Raw genomic sequence first — 23,440 nt, forward strand, 5'->3', positions numbered from 1 at the left:
ACTGCATATATGGTGGGTATGACTGGAACCTGAACTTATAAGAACTGATGCTCCTTAGATGTGTGACATCCAGCTTTGAAAGAAAAATCGACTATTTCATTAATTTCTTTCTGGAGTGATGGACCAGGATCTGATGGTAAGGGAATATAATATCTTCAAGCTGAGACGATATCTCCTCAATGTAGTCATACCTATTCTGAAGGACAGTGCCACCACCCTTATCAACTGGCTTAATCACAATAGAATGTTTACATGCCAAGGAGTCAATAGCTTCTACTTCTCTTTTGGTGAGATTGAAGAAGCGTGGCTTCTGAAATTGTTCAATGGTAACAAGGCCTTGAAGGATACATGCTTTGAATGCTTGAATCATAGGGTCCAATGGTCCAGGTGGAATCCAAGTGGATGGATCCTTAACAACAAAAGTATCAATATGTGAACTATGTGCTGAAAAAAATAGAGCTATCTGAAGTTTTCTGATGAATTTTAAAAGATCAACATGTGTCTGGAAAGGATCATATTTAGAAGCAGGAACAAAGGTAAGACCTTTTTGTAAAACTGAGATCTCTGTTTCTGAGAGTACATGATCCGAGCGATTGAAAATGGGCACATCTACTTCCAGCTCTCTAGACGAGCTGTTCTGTTGGTCCGGGAGAAAGGGCAGTGGTATGGTCTGCCTCTTCTTCTGCCCCTCCCTCTGGGTGGATAATAGTCCTGCGTCCAATGTGATTCGTGAGGGGGTTATGACGAACCCTGGGTTTGTCTCTCCCAAACAAAATAAAACATGGAAAAGAAAATAAGATGATACCTTTTTTATTGGACATAATACATTTCTTGATTAGCTTTTGAAGGTTGCCCTTCTTCGTCAGATCGGAAATAAGCAAATGTGCTAGCTGACAGTGTATATAAGTGAAAACATTCAAGCATTACTATGATAGTCTGACAGGGTGGGAGGATGGGGGTGGGTCAGAGGTATGCATGGGGACATCAAAGCATATCATTGATATTCTAACAGGATGGGTGTGGGTAGGTGAGGGGAGGGTGATCAACAGAGACATACAGTTTTATGGTTTATAATGGGCTAGGAACCCCAGGTCCTTGTTAAGTCCTTTCTGTTGGGTGTTAAAATATTCAATCATTCTGACTTCAAAGGTCTTACGTTCTTGTATGGTTTTAAAGTTACCTTTCAGTATTCTCACTGTAAAATCACTGATACAGTGTCCTGGTTCTGTGAAGTGCTGTCCCACCTGGGTGGGGGCCCTACTGGCTGTATTGTTCAAGTGATGTCTATGTAAATTGAATCTTGTCTTAAGCATCTGGCCTGTTTCTCCAATATAGCATCCTTCGTTACATTTTTTACACTGAATGATATATACCACATTGGAAGATGAGCAAGTGAAAGATCCCTTTATGTTGAATATCTTTCCTTTGTGGATGACTTTGGGGTCCTGTGAAATATTTTGGCATAGTTTGCAACTGGATAAATTACAGGGAAGTGTGCCCTTCTGTTCCTTTTCAGTCTGTGATGGAAGTTTACTTCTGATTAGCTTGTGTTTTAAATTGGGTGGCTGTCGGAAGGCCAGTACTGGTGGGGATGGGAATATCTCTTTCAGTAATTCATCCTCCTGGAGTATAGGTTGTAGATCTCTTATGATTTTCCTCAGTTTTTCCAGCTCTGGATTGTATGTCACTATAAGCGGGATTCTGTCTGTGGATTTTTTCGTTTTGTACTGTAGCAGATTCTCACTGGGTGTTTTGAGGGAGGAGGCAATATTCTTGGAGATTATTTTGGGGTTGTAGCCCTTCTGTTTGAAGGATTCAGTCAGGCTTTTAAGGTGTCTGTCTCTGTCCCCTGGGTCAGAGCAGATACGGTGGTATCTTGTGGCTTGGCTGTAAATGATGGATCTTTTTGTATGTGAAGGATGGAAGCTGGAGTTATCAGTCAATTTTTTGGACACCACGGTCTCAATCAGTGATGGCTGTATACAAACATCCATATACAAGAAACCCACAGACAGATGCAGCTACCTCCATAACTCCAGCTTCCATCCTTCACATACAAAAAGATCCAGCTGTTGAGAGGGGAGGTATATACTTCACCGGATTCGCTTCTGATGTGTTTTCTGCTCTGCTGTTTGTCACTGTTTGATTTAATGACAATAAATATATTTAACATAAACTTTCCTCCTTAATGACTCATCGGTTTGCTTGGTGGTTTTTCTTTTTTTGAGAGGGGGTAACACTTTGCTACACAGCTTTTTGCAAGCTTAGGGCAGAAGCAAGTTTTGTGTGTGGACACCAAGCAAAGGCAGCATTAGGGACACAAATCACATGCTGACGTCCTTTGGAAAGTAGGCCAACAAAAATAATACAGCTCTTATTTTAATGTGTGCATTTATTTTTGCAGCATCAATGTGTTCTAACAGGTGACTACTGTCTCAGCTTCCTAGGTGACATGAGAAAAGGGCCTTTGGCAATAATGTGTAATGTGATATTGCATATCTGAAATTCGGCAGTAAACCCAGTGCAAAAATCGATACAGTTGCAAAGATGTAAACAAATATTATGTCAAGATCTTACATCATTTCAAAAATATTTAAGATAAAAAGTTCTTCACTTTTTTCGGTTAATGTACTTTCTCTAATGTCATGGTTTAGAGAGAGAGAGAGCACCACATGATGGCTATTGTTTTTGTACTTGTATAGCAAATTCAAGCAGTGTTTGTACTATATAGTGTAGAAATTGTATGAAGAAGAAAAAAAAAGAAAACTTATCACATTTGCATCAATCATAGCAAATTAATACAGAAACCTGACCTGTTTATTCACTGCATGATGTTTTGTAGTAAATATATTGTTGGGTACAATTAGGAGCACAGGAGACCAACAAAGGAACTTTATCTGTTTGTGTACAGAGGGTCCAAGTGTCAAGCCAGGCAAAGAGTTCTTTAGAGAACTTAGGGGCAGATGCACTAAAGCTAAATGAGCCTTTAATGACTCTCCAACGAGGAAAATTTGATCCGTTGCATGCATCAAAGGGCTTTTACCGAGGAAGCCAGCAGCTAACGAAAACGGAATGGAGATGAGCAATTAGTGTGAAAACCCCATTGAAACGACATGCACTAACCTTTTCCGATTGCCTTTACGCAGGAAAAAGGCAGGAAAACTAACGACAGGTCTGGACCACTCGTTAGGACAGCTCTGTGCCAGGAAAAATCATTAAGAGAAAAAATAAACAAACTTTGAGCCAATCCCAGCGCATTAGCAGAGCTAAAAGCACTGTGATTGGTCCAAAGGACGTCAGAAAAACATAAATAAATAAAAATTTAAAAAAAGGGTCGGGAGGGGGCAAGGGCGCTCATCAGGAGCGTCCTGTACGGACGGCCTTGCCCCCCCCCCCCCCCGCTGCTCCCCACTTTCCGCCGCTCCCCCCACCCCGAAAAAGCAAAATTCGAGCAGCCCCTGCCCCCCTCCCTTCCTCACTACTCTCTCACCTCAGCTCCGCCTCCCGACATCCTCCGTCCTGTGCCCCGCCCCCTTTTGGGGTCGTCGCCGCCATTCCCCTCCTCCATCGGGCCCCCTCCCTCTTACCGGGCCCGTGCAGCGCCTCTCTCCTCTGTCCGAAGGCGCTGCACGGGCAAGAAGAAAGCTTATCTGAGCAGGAAAGGCACAGCTCGGAATTCAGGCAGCTAAGCTCAAGGAAAAGTACCACCTACTTCTGATCCTGCAGAACTAGTGGCTAGATTGTATCATAGCAGCATGAGTAACAATACAGGTTGCTATGATGCAGGAAGCCAGAAAGGACACTGGAAAAATCACTAGTTCTATATCTGCTGGTGAAGATTATTTCTCCCACTTCCCAAAATCCCAATGGTTATATTGTAAAGTATGCTTTCTGTCTTTAGGACCACCAAGTCAAAACCCACTTCTTGTTACATATTGGTCCCATAGATACATTGGGGGTGGGGGGGTGGTTAAGTACTCCAAAAGTTAGGCACCAAAATGTTGGGAGCTAAACACAAATTCTGTAACAGGAAATGGGCAGCTAGATTCTACCGCTTGTATGGCTAAGTAAGTGCTGTGTGTGCATTCAGCATATTTTATAATCGACGACTCACAGCTTGTTTAGCAAGGGGGCATCTATGTGGGCGGGGCATAGGCAGGGCTCATATGTATGCATGTAACTTACAGAATACTGAAAGTTACACACTAACATGCCCCAGTTAAGTGTGTGCATTTACGCCTGCTGTTGTCATGATATGCCTAATTGTACGCGCATAAATGCTGATTTATGCTGACATCCTATAACAGAATCTTGGCATCCAAATGCCGTTATAGAATTAGCGTTCGGTGTGCTGCATCTAGGCATGGTGCCCAGTTATTGAATAGTCCCCAAGACAATGGGGGGAGGGGGGGGATGAAGCCAGAAAAGAGGAAAGCAGAGAAGTAACAGTTGGTTTAGTTATTGGAATATGGCTTATTACATTTTCTTTCCTATATGAAATGCAATATTTTTACAACTGATACCTGAGAGAGACAAGCAGTGCTTCTCTGCTCCTGTTAGCACTGCCTCCTGCACTTCAGGGATCAATGCTGGTATAAGATATGCTGGGGCCCAGTGCAGAAATTTTTAAGGGGAGCCCCAGACCAATTGCTCTGTCTGCACCCCCCCCCCCCCCCCCTTCACAACCAGCCCTGTCAGGGAAGAAAAGGGGCAAAGGTGATCCACTTGGTCAGTGCAATCCATTCCTTGAAGTCAACTTTCCAAAGGCCATTATGCTGCTTTGAAACTGCTGTAAAGGAGGAAGGGTTAGTGACTGCCAAAGCTAACAGAGAGTAGATAGGAGCAGAGAAGTCTGCCTGTGAACACAAACTGGGCAGGTGGCACCTAAGCACTCTCCTTTCATGCCACACCATATATCGACACTTGACAAATTGTCCAAGAAACAGTGGAATTTATTATGGCTGCAGCATTGTACAACTTAATAAATGTAAACACATTCACAATATTAATCAGTTTCATTCAAGTATACATATTACAATTGTAACGAATTGCCTATATGCGTCAGTTTCTATCTAGAGCATTTAGAGGCAAGTGGCCTAGTCTTTTGAGTCACACAGCTCGCTTTACTTCTGCCTTAGTCACAAATGTATATTTTTCGGTCCGCCTGGGGCATATACCTCTGACATGCCCAGGTGCCGCCATCACAGCTTTTGATCAGGGGATTGCCATACAAGCATCATCCCCTTCTCAACCGTTGACTCTGCAAATGATCAGAAGATTGTCGTACAAACACCATCCCCTTCTCAACCGTTGACTCTCCTTCTTGAAGCCTTCAGCCTCCCCATGCTGTCCAAGACTGAGGTACGCCCCGCTGATCAGCTGTTAGTCTGGACCTGGCTCCCCTCTGTACAAGAGGGGAACTGCCCCTGGTCTTAGCTATCATCCAGGCCACTGCTAGCATGGGCCGACAACCACTTGACATTTGACCTTGATTTTGGTCTGCAACATACTGCTGTGTGCTCTATCAGGCTAGGACCTACTGTCATGGACCGAGATAGCGACAACTTGCTTGTCTTGGTCTTCTCACCAACTAGGTCCTAGCTGCGGCCATTTCAGACTCTGATACTTGTGTGTGTACTAACTGAAGGACTGACCCCCCCCCCCCCCCCAAGTAGTCATTGGCTACTCTCACCCTTTAACCACAGATCTAAGAGGGGTTACCCATCATGGGGTGAATAAGTCTGCTCGAGTATCCATTGTCCTTGCTGTTACTGACCTCTTTTGGTGGTAGGTTGTGGCATGGCCCTTTTTGCCCTACCGCCTCTATGCACATGCCTGCAGAACGGCATGTAGATCCACCTGATGGGTTACTGTAGCATCATTCTGAGTCTCTTGCATTACATATCTTACTGCTAAATGTTTCTCCTGTATCGCATAACTGACTGCCAAACATGTAACACCACGACTCGTATACTATTCTGCTCAGACTTTCACTGCTAGTCTACTTTCTACGTCTTGGCCCAAGGCCACCAGAGCTGTTAGTGGAGTGGTGCATGCATGTTCCATGCATGGTGAGACAGCTATTCACTAGTCAGAAAGCACGTGGGTTCCGTGCACAGTATGTGATGTGAGGCTGCTATGGTAAGGCATTGGCATTGCAAATGCGTTATGTGGTTTGATTCTGAAAGCAATACTAGGGAATAATGCGTGTGAAAAACCTACTGCTCTGGGAAGACAGGGTTTGTGAATTACCTGTGCGATATGCTGTGCAATCCTTGTTCAATTGGTAGACAGGGCTTGTGAATTACATGTGCTGTATGTTGTGCGGTGTTGCCAGAGGTGCCAGGAGGTAATGCATGTGGCTTGTATATGCTTTTTTTTTTTAACCAGGTGCAGTGGGCAGCGTGGGCAATGCCACTGTTGATGGTGAAGGTTATGACGCAGCAATAAGTGAATGCAGTGTCTCCCCTTGTGGTGACGGATTCGCAGGTGTCCGTAATCTCTGCTGCATTTCCTCAATGCCTTGTGCTCATCCCACGCATGTTTAAATTCCGTTACCGTTTTCCTCTCCACCACCTCCCGCGGGAGGGCATTCCTTCACAGAGAGAGTGGTGGATGCTTGGAATGCCCTCCCGCGGGAGGTGGTGGAGAGGAAAACGGTAACGGAATTCAAACATGCATGGGATAAACATAAAGGAATCCTGTTCAGAAGGAAAGGATCCTCAGGAGCTTAACCGAGATTGGATAGCAGAGCCAGTAGTGGGAGGCAGGGCTGGAGGTTGGGAGGCGGGGATAGTGCGGGGCAGACTTATACGGTCTGTGCCAGAGCCAGTGGTGGGAGGCGGGACTGGAGGTTGGGAGGCAAGGAAAGCGCTGGGCAGACTTATACGGTCTGTGCCAGAGCCGGTGGTGTGAGGCGGGGCTAGTGCTGGGCAGACTTTTACGGTCTGTGCCCTGAAGAGCACAGGTACAAATCAAAGTAGGGTATACACAAAAGTAGCACACATGAGTTGTCTTGTTGGGCAGACTGGATGGACTGTGCAGGTCTTTTTCTGCCGTCATCTACTATGTTACTATGAATGTGTGCCAGTGGGGGGGGGAGGGGTTACATGTGCCACCATCTGTCTGTTTGTTGTCCGTGCGCTTCCTATCAGAGAGGTTTTTAACATGAGGCATATCTGTGGGAAGGTATGTATGAAATATAGGCATTAGGCAATGCTGGGCAGGTGAAGAAAAGTGAGTACAAAGGCAGTAACGAGAAAACCAAGAGACTTGTCCAGAGACATGTATCATTTTCGTCTGAAATCGTTAATAATAACCTACAAGGCTTGTGTGTAATATTTGCATGAAATCACTTGTCAATTGTCCCATAATCCAGGTTCCATATGAATCTGAAATTTGACCAAACCTTCGATAGTACAGAGTAGCACCCTGTGTAGCCTATATTCGGCATTAAGTGGCAATGTAACATGTAACAGTATTTGCACATTATCTATTATTATTTGCTGCCATCTGCTGGTCTACATAGGTACTGCATGTGATATATATATTTTTTTTAATTATTTTTTTTTAATATGAGGGAGACAGCCAATTGAATTAGGTGTTTTGGGTATGTCAAGATGGGAGCACCCATGTGGCAATCCCCGATTGCCTCTCCATTATTGCCCAATGGACCCGGTCTCTTAACAATACTGCTACCATGCACTGTACCCCCACCCACGGATACAGCCTACAGGGACCCAACCAATACAAAACAGCATCATAAGGGGCTTACCGGCAGATTCCCTGATTCCATGGACTGACATGAGGTGTTGCTGGCACAGTGGAAGGCGCTCTCCCGATTGCACTGGTGGTTGCGCCGGGATCCTAATATGGCGCCGGCCATGTGACACAGTATGGTGAGTACATATAAGTGCATAAGTATTACCATACTGGAACAGACCAAAGGTCCATCAAGCCCAGCATCCTGTTTCTAACAGTGGCCAATCCAGGTCACAAATACCTGGCAATATACCAAAAAAGCACAAAACATTTTATACTGCTTATCCCAAAAATAGTGGATTTTCCCCAAGTCCAATTTAATAATGGTCTATGGACTTTTCCTTTAGGAAGCCGTCCAAACCTTTTTAAAACTCTGCTAAGCTAATCACCTTTATCACATTCTCTGGCAACAAATTCCAGAGTTTAATTATGTTGAGTGAAGAAATATTTTCTCTGATGTGTTTTAAATGTACTGCTTTGTAGCTTTATCGCATGCCCCCTAGTCCTAGTATTTTGAAAAGCATAAACAGACACTTCCCATCTACCCAATCAACTCCACTCATTATTTTATAGACCTCTATCATATCTCCCCTCAGCTGCCTTTTCTCCAAGCTGAAGAGCCCTAGCCGCTTTAGCCTTTCCTCATAGGGAAGTGGTTCCATCCCCTTTATCATCTGCCCACCCATCTTGAGCCCAGGCCCACCCAAAATTGGGTGTCTGGCTACGCCCCTGACGCTAACGTATTTGTTTTCTTATGTATACTTACTTCAAAGCTAATATCAAATTCGATCATATTATGATCACTGTTATCAAGCGGCCCCAGCACCATTATCTCCCGCACCGGATCATGTGCTCCACTAAGGACTAGGTGTAGAATTTTTCCTTCTCTTGTCGGCTCCTGTATCAGCTGCTCCGTAAAGCAGTCCTTGATTTCGTCAAGGAATTTTACCTCCCTAGCGTGCCCTGATGTTGCATTTACCCAGTCAATATCAGTGTAATTGAAATCACCCATTATTATTGTGTTGCCCAGTTTGTTTGCGTCCCTAATTTCCTTTAACATTTCTGCATCCATCTGTTCATCCTGGCCAGGCGGATGGTAGTACACTCCTATCACTATCCTTTTCCCCTTTACACATGGAATTTCAATCCATAGGGATTCCAAGAAGTGTTTTGTTTCCTGCAGAATTTTCAATCTATTTGATTCAAGGCTCTCCTTCACATACAATGCTACCACTCCACCAATTCGATCCACCCTATCACTATGATATAATTTGTACTCTGGTATGACAGTGTCCCACTGGTTATCCTCCTTCCACCAGGTCTCAGAGATGCCTGTTATATCTAATTTTTCATTTAGTGCAATATATTCTATCTCTCCCATCTTATTTCTTAGGCTCGCTCCTGGCATTCGCATACAGACATTTCAGATTATGTTTGTTGTTCCTATTTACATCATGCTCAGTACTTGACAGTATTAATTTGCAATCTTTTGTCTGATTTTTATGTATGGACACCTGATCTACTATGATCTCTTTTGCAACCTCACTATCAGGATACCCTCTCTCAGTGGCGTTCCTACGGGGGCTGACACCCGGGGCGGATCGCAGATGCGCCCCCGCCCCCCCGGAACAGCGCGACCCCCCCCCCCCCGGCGAAAAAACCACGATCCCCCGGCCTAGATCAGCAGCAGTGTCTGTGACCCATGTGGAAACTCCATTAATTGTATCTACCTCTTTGCCATGCATGCTTCTCAGCAAGCAAGCAAACATGGTGTTGAGAAAAGTAGGATTTGCCTTTAGATAGTGGCAATCACTAAAACATTTTGTTTATGACAGTTCTGTTCTCTAATATACAATTATATGGGGGTAGCCAGGCAGGTGGGCTGGTTGGTGCATGGGTGTTGACAAATAGTGGGGTCTCGTGTGAAGAATCTGGCTGAATTTATTAGAGGTATATTTTTGGTATTAAGTATTGTGTGAACCTCTTTGGATGTACAGAGTTTTGGGGAATGGTATATAATTTTTTAAAATAAATAAATAGTTGCAGGAACCTGCTAATTCCAATAAACACTTTGAGGTCAATATTAAGCCAATGGATGCAATTAAAAATCGCTAGACAAGTTATGTGATTATTTTTAACCTCATATTCTAAAGGGTAACCAGTTAAGTTTGGCTGTTGGATAACTTTATCCAGTTAATGTTGCAAGAGAAAATTTTTTAGATGAAATTTAACCAGTTAATGTTAACCAGATAGCACTAAATATCGGTGCTATCTAGTTAACTTTTAGCCACACCCCTGCAAGGCCCTTTTTTCTCCTGTTTTATTTAACCAGTTATATTGTAACTGAACAAGTTGTTCAATTAAAATTTAAATAATAAGAGGTCCAGGAAATTCAAACTGAACAACTGATCTGGTTAACTCACAAGGAGGCATATTTTCAAGGCTCTTAGATTTAAAAAAGTTGCATAGGAACCTATAGAACTTTATAAGTCTAAGTGCTTTGAAAATGAGCCCCAAGGTTAAGCAAATAATTTTTCTGAATATTAATCCCTTGGATAATTCTATATCTCAGACGTTTCCAGCTATGCTAAGCAAGGGAGGTGAGTAGGGGTGTCTGCCCTGGCCCCCATGCTTTAGGGGACCCTCAGTACCATCAGCTTGGCAGCAGAGCTATGCATGCCAGCCTTCCAGGGCCCCTACAGCTGATTTTGCCACCCTGCACTCCTCTGACATCAGCCCTGATGTTAGGATAACTTTTTCGTAGCACTATAACACATATATGTCAACTGAGCAACAGTTTATTTTCAACCATACTCCTCTACCAATTCTAATGAATACTGCCAACTATCACACTATATATAAACATACAGGGGTCAATATTCAAAGCAATCGCTTGTTCAGGACTATCCGCTGATGCTCACTGGCATTTAACCAGTTATCTGCAATAACCACTGAAGCCATAGTCAGGGATTTTGTGGGCAGTCTAGAGTTTTACTTAGGTGGTTAAGTGCTAAATATCACACTTAACCGGATAAGACAGCCAGCCACATAAACCCCGATATTCAATGCTGGTATCTGGACATGGCCAGCATTCAGTATTCAGGCATGATGTCACTGCCAGGCAAAAAACGCTGACCACCATAGGCTGAATATTTACCCCTGTAGATTAATTTGTACATACTTTTATTTATTTATTTATTAGGATTTATTTACCAGTTTTTTTTAAAGAATTCACTCAAGGCGGTGTACAGCAAGAATAAATCAAACATAAACAATAGACAATTACAGCAGTAAAAATATTCAAACAACAGTACAAAGTATGGCATAGTACACTACTTACAATGTCAACACAATACATAATAAAACATTTTAATAGACAACGTGGGGTGTAAGCAAAGATGGAACATATAGATAGATAAGACAGAGTAAAAGGAGTAAGAAAATAAGTTATATTTATTGCACTAGAGTTCATAATAAACATGTGTATATAAATATCTAACAAAAAGTCTAGTGACTAGGTGTAAAGTCCCCTCCCACAACTATCAGAGAATTGTCTTCCATTTTCCCTCTCCCTACTAGCCCAGACTTCACAAAGATAATTTTTGCCAGGGGTCACAAGTCTCCTTCCAGTACCGGAGCATATCATATTGAAACAGATGTCACTGTTGCATGATAGTTGAGATTTTTTTTTTGTTACATTTGTACCCCGCACTTTCCCACTCGTGGCAGGCTCAATGCGGCTTACATGGGGCAATGGAGGGTTAAGTGACTTGCCCAGGGTCACAAGGAGCTGCCTGTGCCTGAAGTGGGAATCGAACTCAGTTCCTCAGTTCCCCAGGACCAAAGTCCACCACCCTAACCACTAGGCCACTCCTCTTTCCTTTACAGGACTTTGAACTGTGCCTGCAAGACCCGGCCACAGGAATCAAACTTGGGTTTCCTGCTAATGCACACAGTTTTATGATATTTAGGCAGAAAGTTAGATTGTTTACACTCTGAATGACATTTTTCTTCTTTTATATTGCAGTCTCTTCTAAAGAACCCAGACTCACCAAGTGCCGATCACCTGAACAAGAGACATTTTCATGTCATTGGACTTATGGAGATTTTCACAACTTCACCAGCCCTGGTTTAACAAAACTACTGTATAAGATGAGGTAACATAACATAACTTCTTGTATTCCGCTGTACCCCAACTGAATTGGTTCAATGTGGAGAACAATCAAAGAAACTAGAACAAGACTCTAGAAAGATAGAGCAAATATTAATGCAGTACAGTATAAAGCTTTACATTTCCAAAACAAATCCAGAAATGAGAGTTATGTAAGAGCACACAGTCTAACCAGGCAAATACAAAGATTCTTAGTAGTATAAACAAAATTGGCGTTTACTGTCCCTTACCTTCCCACTGGATCTGACCCTAGTAACAGTTTCTTCCCTCTGGGCTTCTCTTTCCTCTCTCTGTCTCCATTCTCTCTTCTATTTGTTGGTAACTTTTTCTCACCTGCCTCCACTTTCCTTCACCTTTTTCTGCTGAGTTTTGTGGGCAGTTCTGGGACAATTGGGTAATTCTGTAGAGTGAGTGCTAACATTTACATGCTGATTGCATGTGTAAATGATTAGAAGAATGTCATATATGTGCGTGTACACATACGCATGTAAATGGCAAAATTATGCCAAAGCAATGTGAAGTAAATGCATGCGTATCTTACATAGCACATATTTTACCGGTAGACATACACACAGGTGAAGTCTGAGCACAGCGTGGGCAGGTCTCACACTTGTATACATAACTTATAAAATACTGTAAGTTATGGCCTACCTTTAGCATTTAGGTGCAAGCACTTAAACCAACTCTATGGGTGGTGTAAGTGCACACGCCTGAATTACAGGCCCGTATCTAACCTATTACACTAGTATATTCTATATAATTCCTTCCTTTCTTTCTATCCTTTTCTTCTGCTTCTCTTACTCATCCTAGCTCATTTTCTTTTCCATGTCTTCTTGCCTTACTGCTTTCAAACTCTTCCTCCTGTTCTCATCTCCTTTGTTCTGCTCTGTCATTTATTTAGTTTTTGGGAATTATTAATCGCCTTTATGAAGAGATTCACCCAAGGCAGTACAGTTTAACATAAAACTTACAATTTTGTTAACAGCATAACAATAGTAAAAATGACTAAATATAAACAAATACAATAAATGAGGTAAACTTGAGAACAGCAAATTAAAACCTGATAATAGGACTACCATGAAACAGTATCAAAAATATACACATTTAACAGCACTGAGGGGCCCTTTTACTAAACCGTGGCAAAGTGGCCTATGGCAGTGCGAACGCGTCTTTTGGGTGCGTGCCGGGCCAGTTCCTACCGCGTCCAGGAAAAAGGGCCTTTTTTAAGGGATCGGAAAATGGATGTGTGGCAAAATGAAAACCAGCGTGCGTCCATTCTCGGCCTGAGACCTTACCACCACCCATTGACTTAGCAGTAAGATCTCACACGCTACCAGACGGTAGGCATGCAGCACGTGCACACTGCCGTTCAGTGCCGGGTAAGCGCCACACGGTAGAAAATAGAAAATATTTTCTACTGCGTGTTTTCGGCGTACGCCACATTCAGAATTACCGTCCAGGGCACACAGTAGCCGGGCGGTAATGCCGATTTGGTGCACGCTGGATGCATGTAGTCCCTTGTGTGCCTTTGTAAAAGGGCCCCTTAAATTCAAATAACAGAGATATAAAGCAATGTCAGCATAATACTAATGAAACATTAGAACATTCAGTTAACAGATTTGATGCTAATGATGTTCTACAATATAGCTTACTATGAGGCATATTTTCAAAGCACTTTGGGAGGCTAAGTTCCATAGGTTTCTATGGAACTTTGGGAGGCTAAGTGCTTTGAAAATGAGCCCCTATGTAGCCAAGGGGCCACGTGCAGATATATAGATGGGGACAAAATAGGTGGTACAGCACTTGGCACATGCTTACACAAGTTTATGTGCTTGCAAGAAAACTGAACATACTCCAGGTGCCGGTGTCGGGTGGCTCACTAAACAAGGAGGTCTTCAGCTGGCGGGGTCTGAGAATCCTTGTCAGCTCAGGTATTTAATATTGTGAGGGGAGAGCGGGAAAGAGCAGAGAATAGAGGAACAGGCTGCAGAGAGGACAGTAGGCCCACCCAAAATTTGAGGTTTAGCTATGCTACTGATGTCTACCCAGATACAGCCAGCCATATATGCCCACTCAGATACAGACACACAGAGGGGTTAAAATCTATATATATAAAAGGCAACCCCAACGTTCTGAAGCCTCCAAGCTCCACGGAAGTTGAGGCGCCCGAGATATCCGGTGTGCCCTGGAGTGTCTGCACCGCCCTCGCGTCAAAACGTCATGACGTCGAGGGCGGAGCTATTGACACTCGAGGGCCGAAACGGCCCACAGCGAACAAGGCAAGTAGCTTCGAGGGACGGAGGGAGGGGGCCCCTTGCTAGCGCCCGTTTCATTCCGCCCAGAAACGGGCATTTTTTCCTAGTGATTCCATAAATCATGTTGTACATACTTTCCCCCCTCCATCCCTAGCTGCTGGTGTTTCAGGGGTGTATTTTATTTTCCTTATTGTAAATTCTACTGTGACTGAACTGTATAATTTGCTACTTGTTGCTTTGTGTACAACTTCCTCATGGTGGGGTAGCACAGCGCTTTGAGACAGTTACACCTTGTAGCTCAAATATACAATACGATCTTTGAAATCTCAATAGTGACATCTAATGGATAGATATAATATTACACTTGGTTTCATTTTATTATTTCCAAACCAATGGACTGCTTGGAAACCACTCCATTCTCTTTTATGGTCAAAGACCCACAGTAAAAAACAGAACATACATAAGCCACGCAGCGCTGTACACTGAACATATACGTGACAGTACCTGCTAGACAGAACTTACAATCTAATCAAGACAGACAAACAGGACAAATAAGGGAATGATACAACAAACGTGGGTACTGAACAAGTGAATAGGAATTAGGAGTTAAAAGCAGCCTCAAAAAGGTGGACTTTTAGCCTAGATCTGAAGACGGTGAGAGATGGAGCTTGACTTACTGACTCAGGAAGTCTATTCCAGGCGTATGGTGCAGCAAGATAAAAGGAACGGAGTCTGGAATTTGGCAGAAAAAGGGTACAGATAAGAGAGATTTACCCAATGAACGGAGTTCCCAGGAAGGAGTGTAGTGAGAGATAAGAGTGGAGAGGTACTGAGGAGCTGCAGAGTGAATGCACTTGTAAGTCAATAAGAGGAGTTTGAACTGTATGCGAAAACGAATAGGGAGCCAATGAAGTGACCCGAGGAGAGGGCTAATATGAGAAACACTGTTGGAATAAAAGTTGTGAGCAGAGTTTTGAACAGACTGAAGGGGAGAGAGATGGCTTTGTGGGACACCTGTGAGAAGCAAGCTGCACTAGTCCAAGCGAGAGGTGATAAGCGTGTGGATAAGGGTGTGCTCAGAAAGGAAGGGATGAATTTTGGTGATGTTATAGACAAAGAAACCACAGGTTTTAGCAGTCTGGATATGTGCAGAGAATGAGAAAGAGGAGTCAAAGATGACCCCAAGGTTATGAGCTGATGAGACAGGGAGGATGAGAGTGTTATCCACAGAAATAGAGAATGGGGGAAGAGGAGAGGTGGGTTTAGGAGGAAAGATAAGAAGCTCATGTTTAGTTTCAGATGGCAGTGAGACATCCAGGCAGCAATGTCAGACAGGCTTGTTCTGGATTCCTGCTGAAATTTCTGGTGAGGAGAGGTAGATCTGGGAGCCATCAACATAAAGGTGATACTGAAAACCATGGGAGGAGATCAGAACATCACTACTTCATCCTTTCCATTTTTTCCCTGTGAGGTGCCAGGGCAAACATTTTCAGGTCAGAAGCACAGAGACACCATAAGGGGGCAATTTCAAAGGGATTTGCAAGATAAATGGGCATATACATAGGCGGTCGGTGGCCCAACTGTTTGGGGAGGCTAAAGGGGGTGGAGTTAGGGATGGGGCCAGGGGTGGAGCTTAAATCCATAATTGTCTGATAACACACAGAAAAAAAATAAATAAAAATAAAAGTCACAATACTTTTATTAAATTTAGATATTAAATATGTATCATATGTCAAAGAATAAAGTGGTTGCTCAAAGCATATACTAACCATAATCGCTCAACTGCAAAACACTATGCACATCTTTGTGGAAAAACACACTCAGAACTTTACTGTACCAAAAATATTACACTGGGCAGAACCTAATACACCATTAGGGGCTTATAGCCCATTTAGTTATGTTTAAACAAAAGAGATCTGCATTAAAAAAATATTTATTTTTATTTTGACCTATAAAACTACTTGTCCCTGAAACATGCCTAAAAACAGAATAATCCAGTTGTGTATCTAAAATGCAAATTCCTACAAATGAGATGACATTAAAATGTGATTCCATGTGCCCCAGCTTTAGCCTTGTTACGATCAACAATCAAGAACAACCTGGATGCAGCAGCTCAAAAGTTTGTTTGTTTTGTTTGGGCTGAAGGCAGTGAGGATGTCATGCTGGGGAAACACATTAACCAAATTGGCTTCCTTGTTTACTTACTGGGCTACAAAGGCTCACTTCCACTCGTTTTGGGAGTCTTGCATCTTTCTCCCTGTTTCTTCTGCTGCCTGCTGTCTCCCCGGTTGTCATTTTTACTGCACTGAAGAGTTCTGCCTCGGCACCGGCAATTCAGAGACTCAGAGTCAGCCTTCTGCCCAGGGGCGTATCTGGACTCCGGCGGTAGGGGGGGCCAGAGCCAGAGGGAGGGGGCACATTTTAGCGCCCCCCCCCCCGCCGCCGAGCCCCCACCGCCACCAATGACTTAGTCTCTCCACCCCCCTCCCGCCGCCAACCCTCCCCCGCTGCCGTTCTTACTTTTGCTGGCGGGGGACCCCAACCCCCGCCAGCCGAGGTCTGCTTCCACCTGCCGCTGCCTTCAAACCTTCTTCTTCAGCCGGCGGGGGACCCCAAACCCCCGCCAGCCGCCCCGCGCTGTTTAAAATTCATCTTCGGCCTCCGTGGCCGTGCTGCTGGGATAGGCGGCGCTGTTGAAATCCACTTCGGAGTCTGACGTCGTTGTACGTTGTACGTGCTGCGACGTCAGACTCCGAAGTGGATTTCAACAGCGCCGCCTATCCCAGCAGCACGGCCACGGAGGCCGAAGATGAATTTTAAACAGCGCGGGGCGGCTGGCGGGGGTTTGGGGTCCCCCGCCGGCTGAAGAAGAAGTTTTGAAGGCAGCGGCAGGTGGAAGCAGACCTCGGCTGGCGGGGGTTGGGGTCCCCCGCCAGCAAAAGTAAGAACGGGCACGGGGGAGGGTTGATGGCGGTAGGGGGGGCCAGGGCAAAATCTGCGGGGGCCCAGGCCCCTGAGGCCCCACGCAGATACGCCCCTGCTTCTGCCAGCGTCGGGGCTTCTCCTCAGGGGCGTCCAGGACTCTAACGTAACTTCCTCTTTTCTGCAGAGCTGGGAGGGAGTGAGACATGCCTGAAGAGAAAGCCCCGATGCTGGCAGAAGGCTGACTCTGAATTGCCGGTGCCGAGGCAGAACTCTTCAGTGCAGTAAAAATGACGATGGAGACGGCGGGCAGCAGAAGAAACACAAGATGGTCAGGGTTGGGCTGGGGAGGCTTAGCCTCCCCAAGCCTCTTATACGGGGCGCCTATGGGCATATACCCAAGGATAACCCCCTTTCAAAACTGCCTGTACTCTTCTGCAGGAAGAAGTACCCACTCTGTCAACAGCACAGGAAATCTTCCTGGCAGGGGGAAAGGTCAGAGCCAGGGAAGGTTGTCCAAAATATGTGCCAGGATTTCACTTAGTGTTCTACTTGCAAAGTATATACAAAATAAGATATCTGTGCAACTGCTGATAGTGGATTTTTTAAGGTAGATTCCATGTAGTTTGCATGGGCCTAGAAGTTTCCAAAAGTACCCATAAAGATAGTAATTGAATTAGTGATGAGCGTATTTATTTATTTACCACCTTTTTGAAGGAATTTACTCAAGGTGGGGTACAGTTATATATAGAACAGTGTTTTTACACATACAATTTCTGCATAAAAGCAAGTGCTCAGAAAACATACGGGTTTGTTTATCTGAATAACAGCACCTGCTATCAGGATAGCGCTGCCAAATATTCACAGACTACCTCAGCACTGTACAGAGCCAGGGTGGTCTTAGAACTTATCCAGATAGCAGGATTCATCTGTTTTCTGGATAACTTAATTTTAAAAAAAGGAGAAAAAAAACTGTCCTAGGATATCAGACTAAATGTTGCTGTTGTCCAAATAATGCAGTGAGCTCAGGGACTTAACTGGATCAGTGCCATAGCCAGAAATTATTTTCGGGGGAGAGCCCAAGGTTAACATGAGTGAGCACTAGACATACATGTGTGAGCTATGCTAGCTGTACTCTTATTGACATATGGCGCTTTGGAAATGCACATGACATCAAATTTCTAAGTAATATTTTAAAATATTTATCAATGATTCATGACAACTGTTGCAAAGGACTTTGCAACAGCTGTCATGAATCATTTATAAATATTTTAATATCAATTATTTCAAGCACTTACAACCACTAAACCACATCTATCTATATTTATATAAACAGTTCAGTTATATTAAAGATGTCTTCAGAGACAGTATCCCATAACTTGAACACACAAGTTTGCTATAAAGACAAACATCTCAAGGTACACATCGTATAAAGTGTTCAAAATCCTACCTGATCTTATGGCAAAACTAGTAAAAAAAGGCCCGTTTCTGACACAAATGAAACGGGCGCTAGCAAGGTTTTCCTCGGAGTGTGTGTGTTTGGGAGAGTGTATGTGAGAGTGAGTGTTTGAGAGTCAGAGTGAAAGTGTGAGTCCAATCCATGCTCCTCTGTCACCTGGCCCCTCCATTCATCCCTATCCAGCAATTCCGCTGTCTCCCTGAGGCCTGCCCTGCAATCCATATGCATCCATGGCCATCTGTCCCCTCCATTCATCCCTATCCAGCAATTCCCCTCTCCATGAGTCCTGCCCTTCCAATCCATGCCCATCCATGCTCCTTTGTCACCTGGCCCCTGCATTTTTTCCTATCCAGCATTTCCCCTCTCTGCCTGAGGCCTGCCCTGCAATCCATGGCCATCTGTCCCCTCCATTCATCCCTATCCAGCAATTCCCCTCTCCCTGAGTCCTGCCCTTCCAATCCATGCTCCTCTTTCACCTGGCCCCTCCATTCATCCCTATCCAGCAATTCCCCTCTCTGCCTGAGGCCTGCCCTGCAATCCATATGCATCCATGCCCATCTGTGCCCTCCATTCATCCCTATCCAGCAATTCCCCTCTCCCTGAGTCCTGCCCTTCCAATCCATGCCCATCCATGCTCATCTGTCACCTGGCCCCTCCATTTTTCCCTATCCAGCATTTCCCCTCTCTGCCTGAGGCCTGCCCTGCAATCCATATCCATCCATGGCCATCTGTCCCCTCCATTCATCCCTATTCAGCAATTCCCGTCTCCCTGAGTCCTGCCCTTCCAATCCATGCCCATCCATGCTCATCTGTCACCTGGCCCCTCCATTTTTCCCTATCCAGCAATTGCCCTGTCTCCCTGAGGCCTGCCCTACAATCCATATCCATCCATGCCCATCTGTCCCCTCCATTCATCCCTATCCAGCAATTCCCCTCTCCCTGAGTCCTGCGCTTCCAATCCATGCCCATCCATGCTCCTTTGTCACCTGGCCCCTCCATTCATCCCTATCCAGCAATACCCCTCTCTCCCTGAGGCCTGCCCTGCAATCCATATCCATCCATGGCCATCTGTCCCCTCCATTCATCCCTATCCAGCAATACCCCTCTCTCCCTGAGGCCTGCCCTGCAATCCATATCCATCCATGGCCATCTGTCCCCTCCATTCATCCCTATCCAGCAATTCCCCTCTCTCCCTGAGTCCTGCCCTCCCAATCCATGCCCATCCATGCTCCTCTGTCCCCTGCCCCCTCCATTAATCCCTTTCCAGCAATTGCCCTCTCTCCCTGAGCCCTGCCCTCCCAATCCATGCCCATCCATGCTCCTCTGTCCCCTGCCGCCTCCATTCATCCTTTTCCAGCAAGTCCCCTGTGTCCCTTCCATGACCCCCCCTTGCATCCATGCTCCTCTCTCTCCCATGTCCCAGTCTGGGCCGCCCTCTTCTTCCCCCCCCCCCCCCTTCGCATCCATGGTGTCGTTTCTCCCGTGCCCTCCCGCTCCCATTGTTTTTCTTTTGTGGCCACCCTCTTCGCTCCCCCCAACATGGTTTTTATTTTTTTTTCTTGTTTTTAAATGTACCTCCGTGGCGTTTCCGGCAGCGAAGCGTCAGGGAAGGAGGCGGTGCTCCCGACGTCTAGGTTTCCCTTCGCTGTGTTCCGCCTTCTTTTGACGTCATCCTTGACGTCAGAAGAAGGCGGAACACAGCGAAGGGAAGGCTAGACGTTGAGAGCTCCGCCTCCTTCCCTGACGCTTCGCTGCCGAGCGTTGCGATTGGATGAGTGTCATTGCTCCGCCCTCGACGTCATCACGTTTGACGCGTGGGCGGGGCAGACACAATGCGATCTCACCCCCTTCACTTTTGGCTAACAGAGGCTTCATTCGAACGTTGGAGGTGCGTTTTATATAGAGAGATAATTGCCATAATTTAGCACATATCATTCAACTTTGTTTTACAACAATGAAATATCTTATTAATCTGTATTAATAAAACATCTAAATACCTCTGTAGTCTTTTTTTTTCTTGTTATATCTATTGCAATTTATAAATCTAGATTATAGAAACATCAGATCTGGTCATGTAATAAGGTAAATATCGATGAAGTCCCTTTTCTGAAAAGCTCAAGGCAGAGAACAAAATAACTACAAGAAAACAGTAATAATGATAATCATAAGAAAGTAAGAAGTGCAATGGGTGCACAACAGAATTAGGATTATTCACTTTAAAATCTAGCATAATAGATTATATTCAAATCTTTTTATTAAAACAGCCAAAAACAATATACATAAAGCATAAAGATCATAACTGGCACAAAATTATTTTCTCCATTAGCTGCTAACCCATGGCTGAGTGTAAAAAGTACAGCAGCCATTCCAGTTGATCACACACTGCCTCTTCCCCTGCTCCTCCCCGACCCCCCTCCTTGCAATTGAAAAGGCTGAACAGGCATACAGAAATCATTCAACTCTTCATCTGTCACAGCCTAAGCCTAACATAAAAGGGCTCAAATTGCCCCCTAGTATCTCCAGCCTCATTAGGGGCTAATATTAAAAGTATGTTGAAATAGAGTTTTCAGTGCTGCCCTGAATTTCCAAAATGATAGTTCAAGACTCAAGATAGCAGGAAGCATGTTTCAAAGGGCAGGAGCAGTGCACTAAAAAGCACACTGTCTGATTGAATCTAGTCTGGCCATATATATACAGATGGGAAGTGTTAAGCATCAATCATTAGGGGACCGGAGCAGTCTTGGAGGGGCATAGGGAGTAACATCTGAGGACAAGTAAGATGGAATTCCTGCATATTTATTTTATTTTTGTTACATTTGTACCCCACGCTTTCCCACTCATGGCAGGCTCAATGTGGCTTATATAAAACTTTGTGTGTCAAAATAAGCCACTTTGTATTGAACATGGTAAGAAACTGGAAGCCAATGATACCTGATGAATAATGGAGTGATATGATCTGACTTACAGGCATGGGCTACAATTCTCAATGCTGTATTTTGTACCGATAGTGTACCTCTTAAAACAACCTAAGGTAGTCCAGAATAAACAATATTATAAGTAATCCAAATGTGAAACAAACACGACAGAGAGAAATGTCATTTATAAGGAGATATCAGGAAGGATGGATAGCATGACATTATCTCAAAGCAAAAAAAAAACAAGTTTTGCGGTTCAAAACTAAAGGCTTGATCAATTATGACACCTAAGTATTTAAATTGAGTGACTAATTTCATTGGGACACCCTGAATAGTTGGAGCTAGAGAAGGAGCTTGATTACTACCAGTGATCCAGCAAGGAACTGTCTTTTATGGATTAAGAACAAGGCAGTTGTCTTGCAACCACACACAGACAGCATTAAGCTCAGCTTGGAATGAGGAAAGGTCTGGTAAGAGAGAGTCAATGTAGTGAATCAGAAAAATATCATCCGCGTAATAAAAGGTGCTCATGTTGTAATCCTGAATGAGGGTACTGAGAGGACTAAGGAAAATGTTGAACAGGAGAGGTAATAACACAGAGCACTGAAGGAGTGAAATTGATAGGCTGCAGATTGTGAACGAGGGAGTGTAACTAAAAAAGATTGATCACTTTTAAAAATGAAGAAAACCAACGAAAAACTAAACCAGCAGTCCCAAAATCTGCAAAGCGGGTTAAGTAGAAGTGACTTACTAGATCAAAGATGGCAGTTAGATCAAGAGCTGAGTAAAGATCACTCAACAGAGCAATCATAATGGTCTTGTAACTGTGTCCTGGGCGGAAGCCCAATTGACGGGGATACAAGGTGTGAGCCTTATCAGCAGATTGTAAAAGCTGCTGAAAAACTATTTATTCAGTTAGTTTAGACATTAAACTTAAGTTTGATACCAGATGTTAGTTAGAGGGAAGAGAAGGATCCAGAGAGCAATCTTTTAACAGTGACCTAACCAGGGCTTCTTCCCAAATGGTAGGAAGGTAGCTAGCAGATAGACTACCAGTGACCAATTGAAATGCAAGTGGAAGTAAGCCATGGCAAGAAATCGTGAGCCAGGAAGATGGAGCAGAGTCCAGGGCACATGTAGTCTTTCTAGCAGACTGAACAACTATCTGGAATGAGGGCAGGCTAAAAGCTAACCAGGAATTAGGTTGGGACGGAATTTCAGTAATAGAGCAAATTGAGGAATCCTGAGTCTGAGGAGACAACAAGAATATTAGGAGCTGAAGAAGATGCTGTTGATATGCACAGTTGCTGCAAAGAGCTGTGCTAATGAGTCTGCAGAAGGAGTAGTGCGAGTAATGGACTAAATTCTATACATAGCACAAAAAAATACAGCAGTGGACTTCATAAAATGTTCCCAGGCATATAGCTCCCTTACCTTGTGTGCTGAGCCCCCCAAAACCCACTACCCACAACTATACACCACTACCATAGCTTCATTGTGTGCCCCCTAGACCTAGTATTTTTGAAAGAGTAAACCAGAAATTCACGTCTACCCAGTCCACTCCACTAATTATTTTATAGACCTCTATCATATCTCCCCTCAGCTGTCTTTTCTCCAAGCTGAAGAGCCCTAGCCGTTTTAGCCTTTCCTCAAAGAGGTCTTCCCATTTTCGTCACCTTTCTCTGTACCTTTTCTAATTCCACTATATCTTTTTTGAGATGTGGTGACCAGAATTGCACACTTTGTTTGTTTGAGGTACGGTCGCACCATGGAGTGATACAAAGACAGTATAATGACCTCATTTTTGTTTTCCATTCCTGTCGTAATAATACCTAACATTTTATTTGCTTTCTTAGCCGCCGCAAACTGAGCAGAGGGTTTCAACATATCATCGACTCCTAGATCCTTGTCACTCCTAATGTGGAACCTTGCATTACGTAGCTATAATTTGGGTTCC

The 23,440-nt window shown here is 44.2% G+C and overlaps 1 protein-coding gene across 4 annotated transcripts in view; it reads left to right on the top strand.

The window, feature by feature from the left end:
- The window catches only part of GHR (growth hormone receptor), a 518,379-nt gene that overhangs the window by 449,303 nt on the left and 45,636 nt on the right, over positions 1 to 23,440 (top strand). For all 4 annotated transcript variants that reach the window (XM_030193089.1, XM_030193091.1, XM_030193090.1 and 1 more), the window contains one exon: positions 11,789 to 11,918. In XM_030193089.1, coding sequence (XP_030048949.1) covers positions 11,789 to 11,918 — 130 coding nt within the window. The remainder of the gene's footprint in view (positions 1 to 11,788; positions 11,919 to 23,440) is intronic.

This window comes from Microcaecilia unicolor, chromosome 2 (assembly GCF_901765095.1).
Source record: "Microcaecilia unicolor chromosome 2, aMicUni1.1, whole genome shotgun sequence".
Lineage (NCBI taxonomy): Eukaryota > Metazoa > Chordata > Amphibia > Gymnophiona > Siphonopidae > Microcaecilia > Microcaecilia unicolor.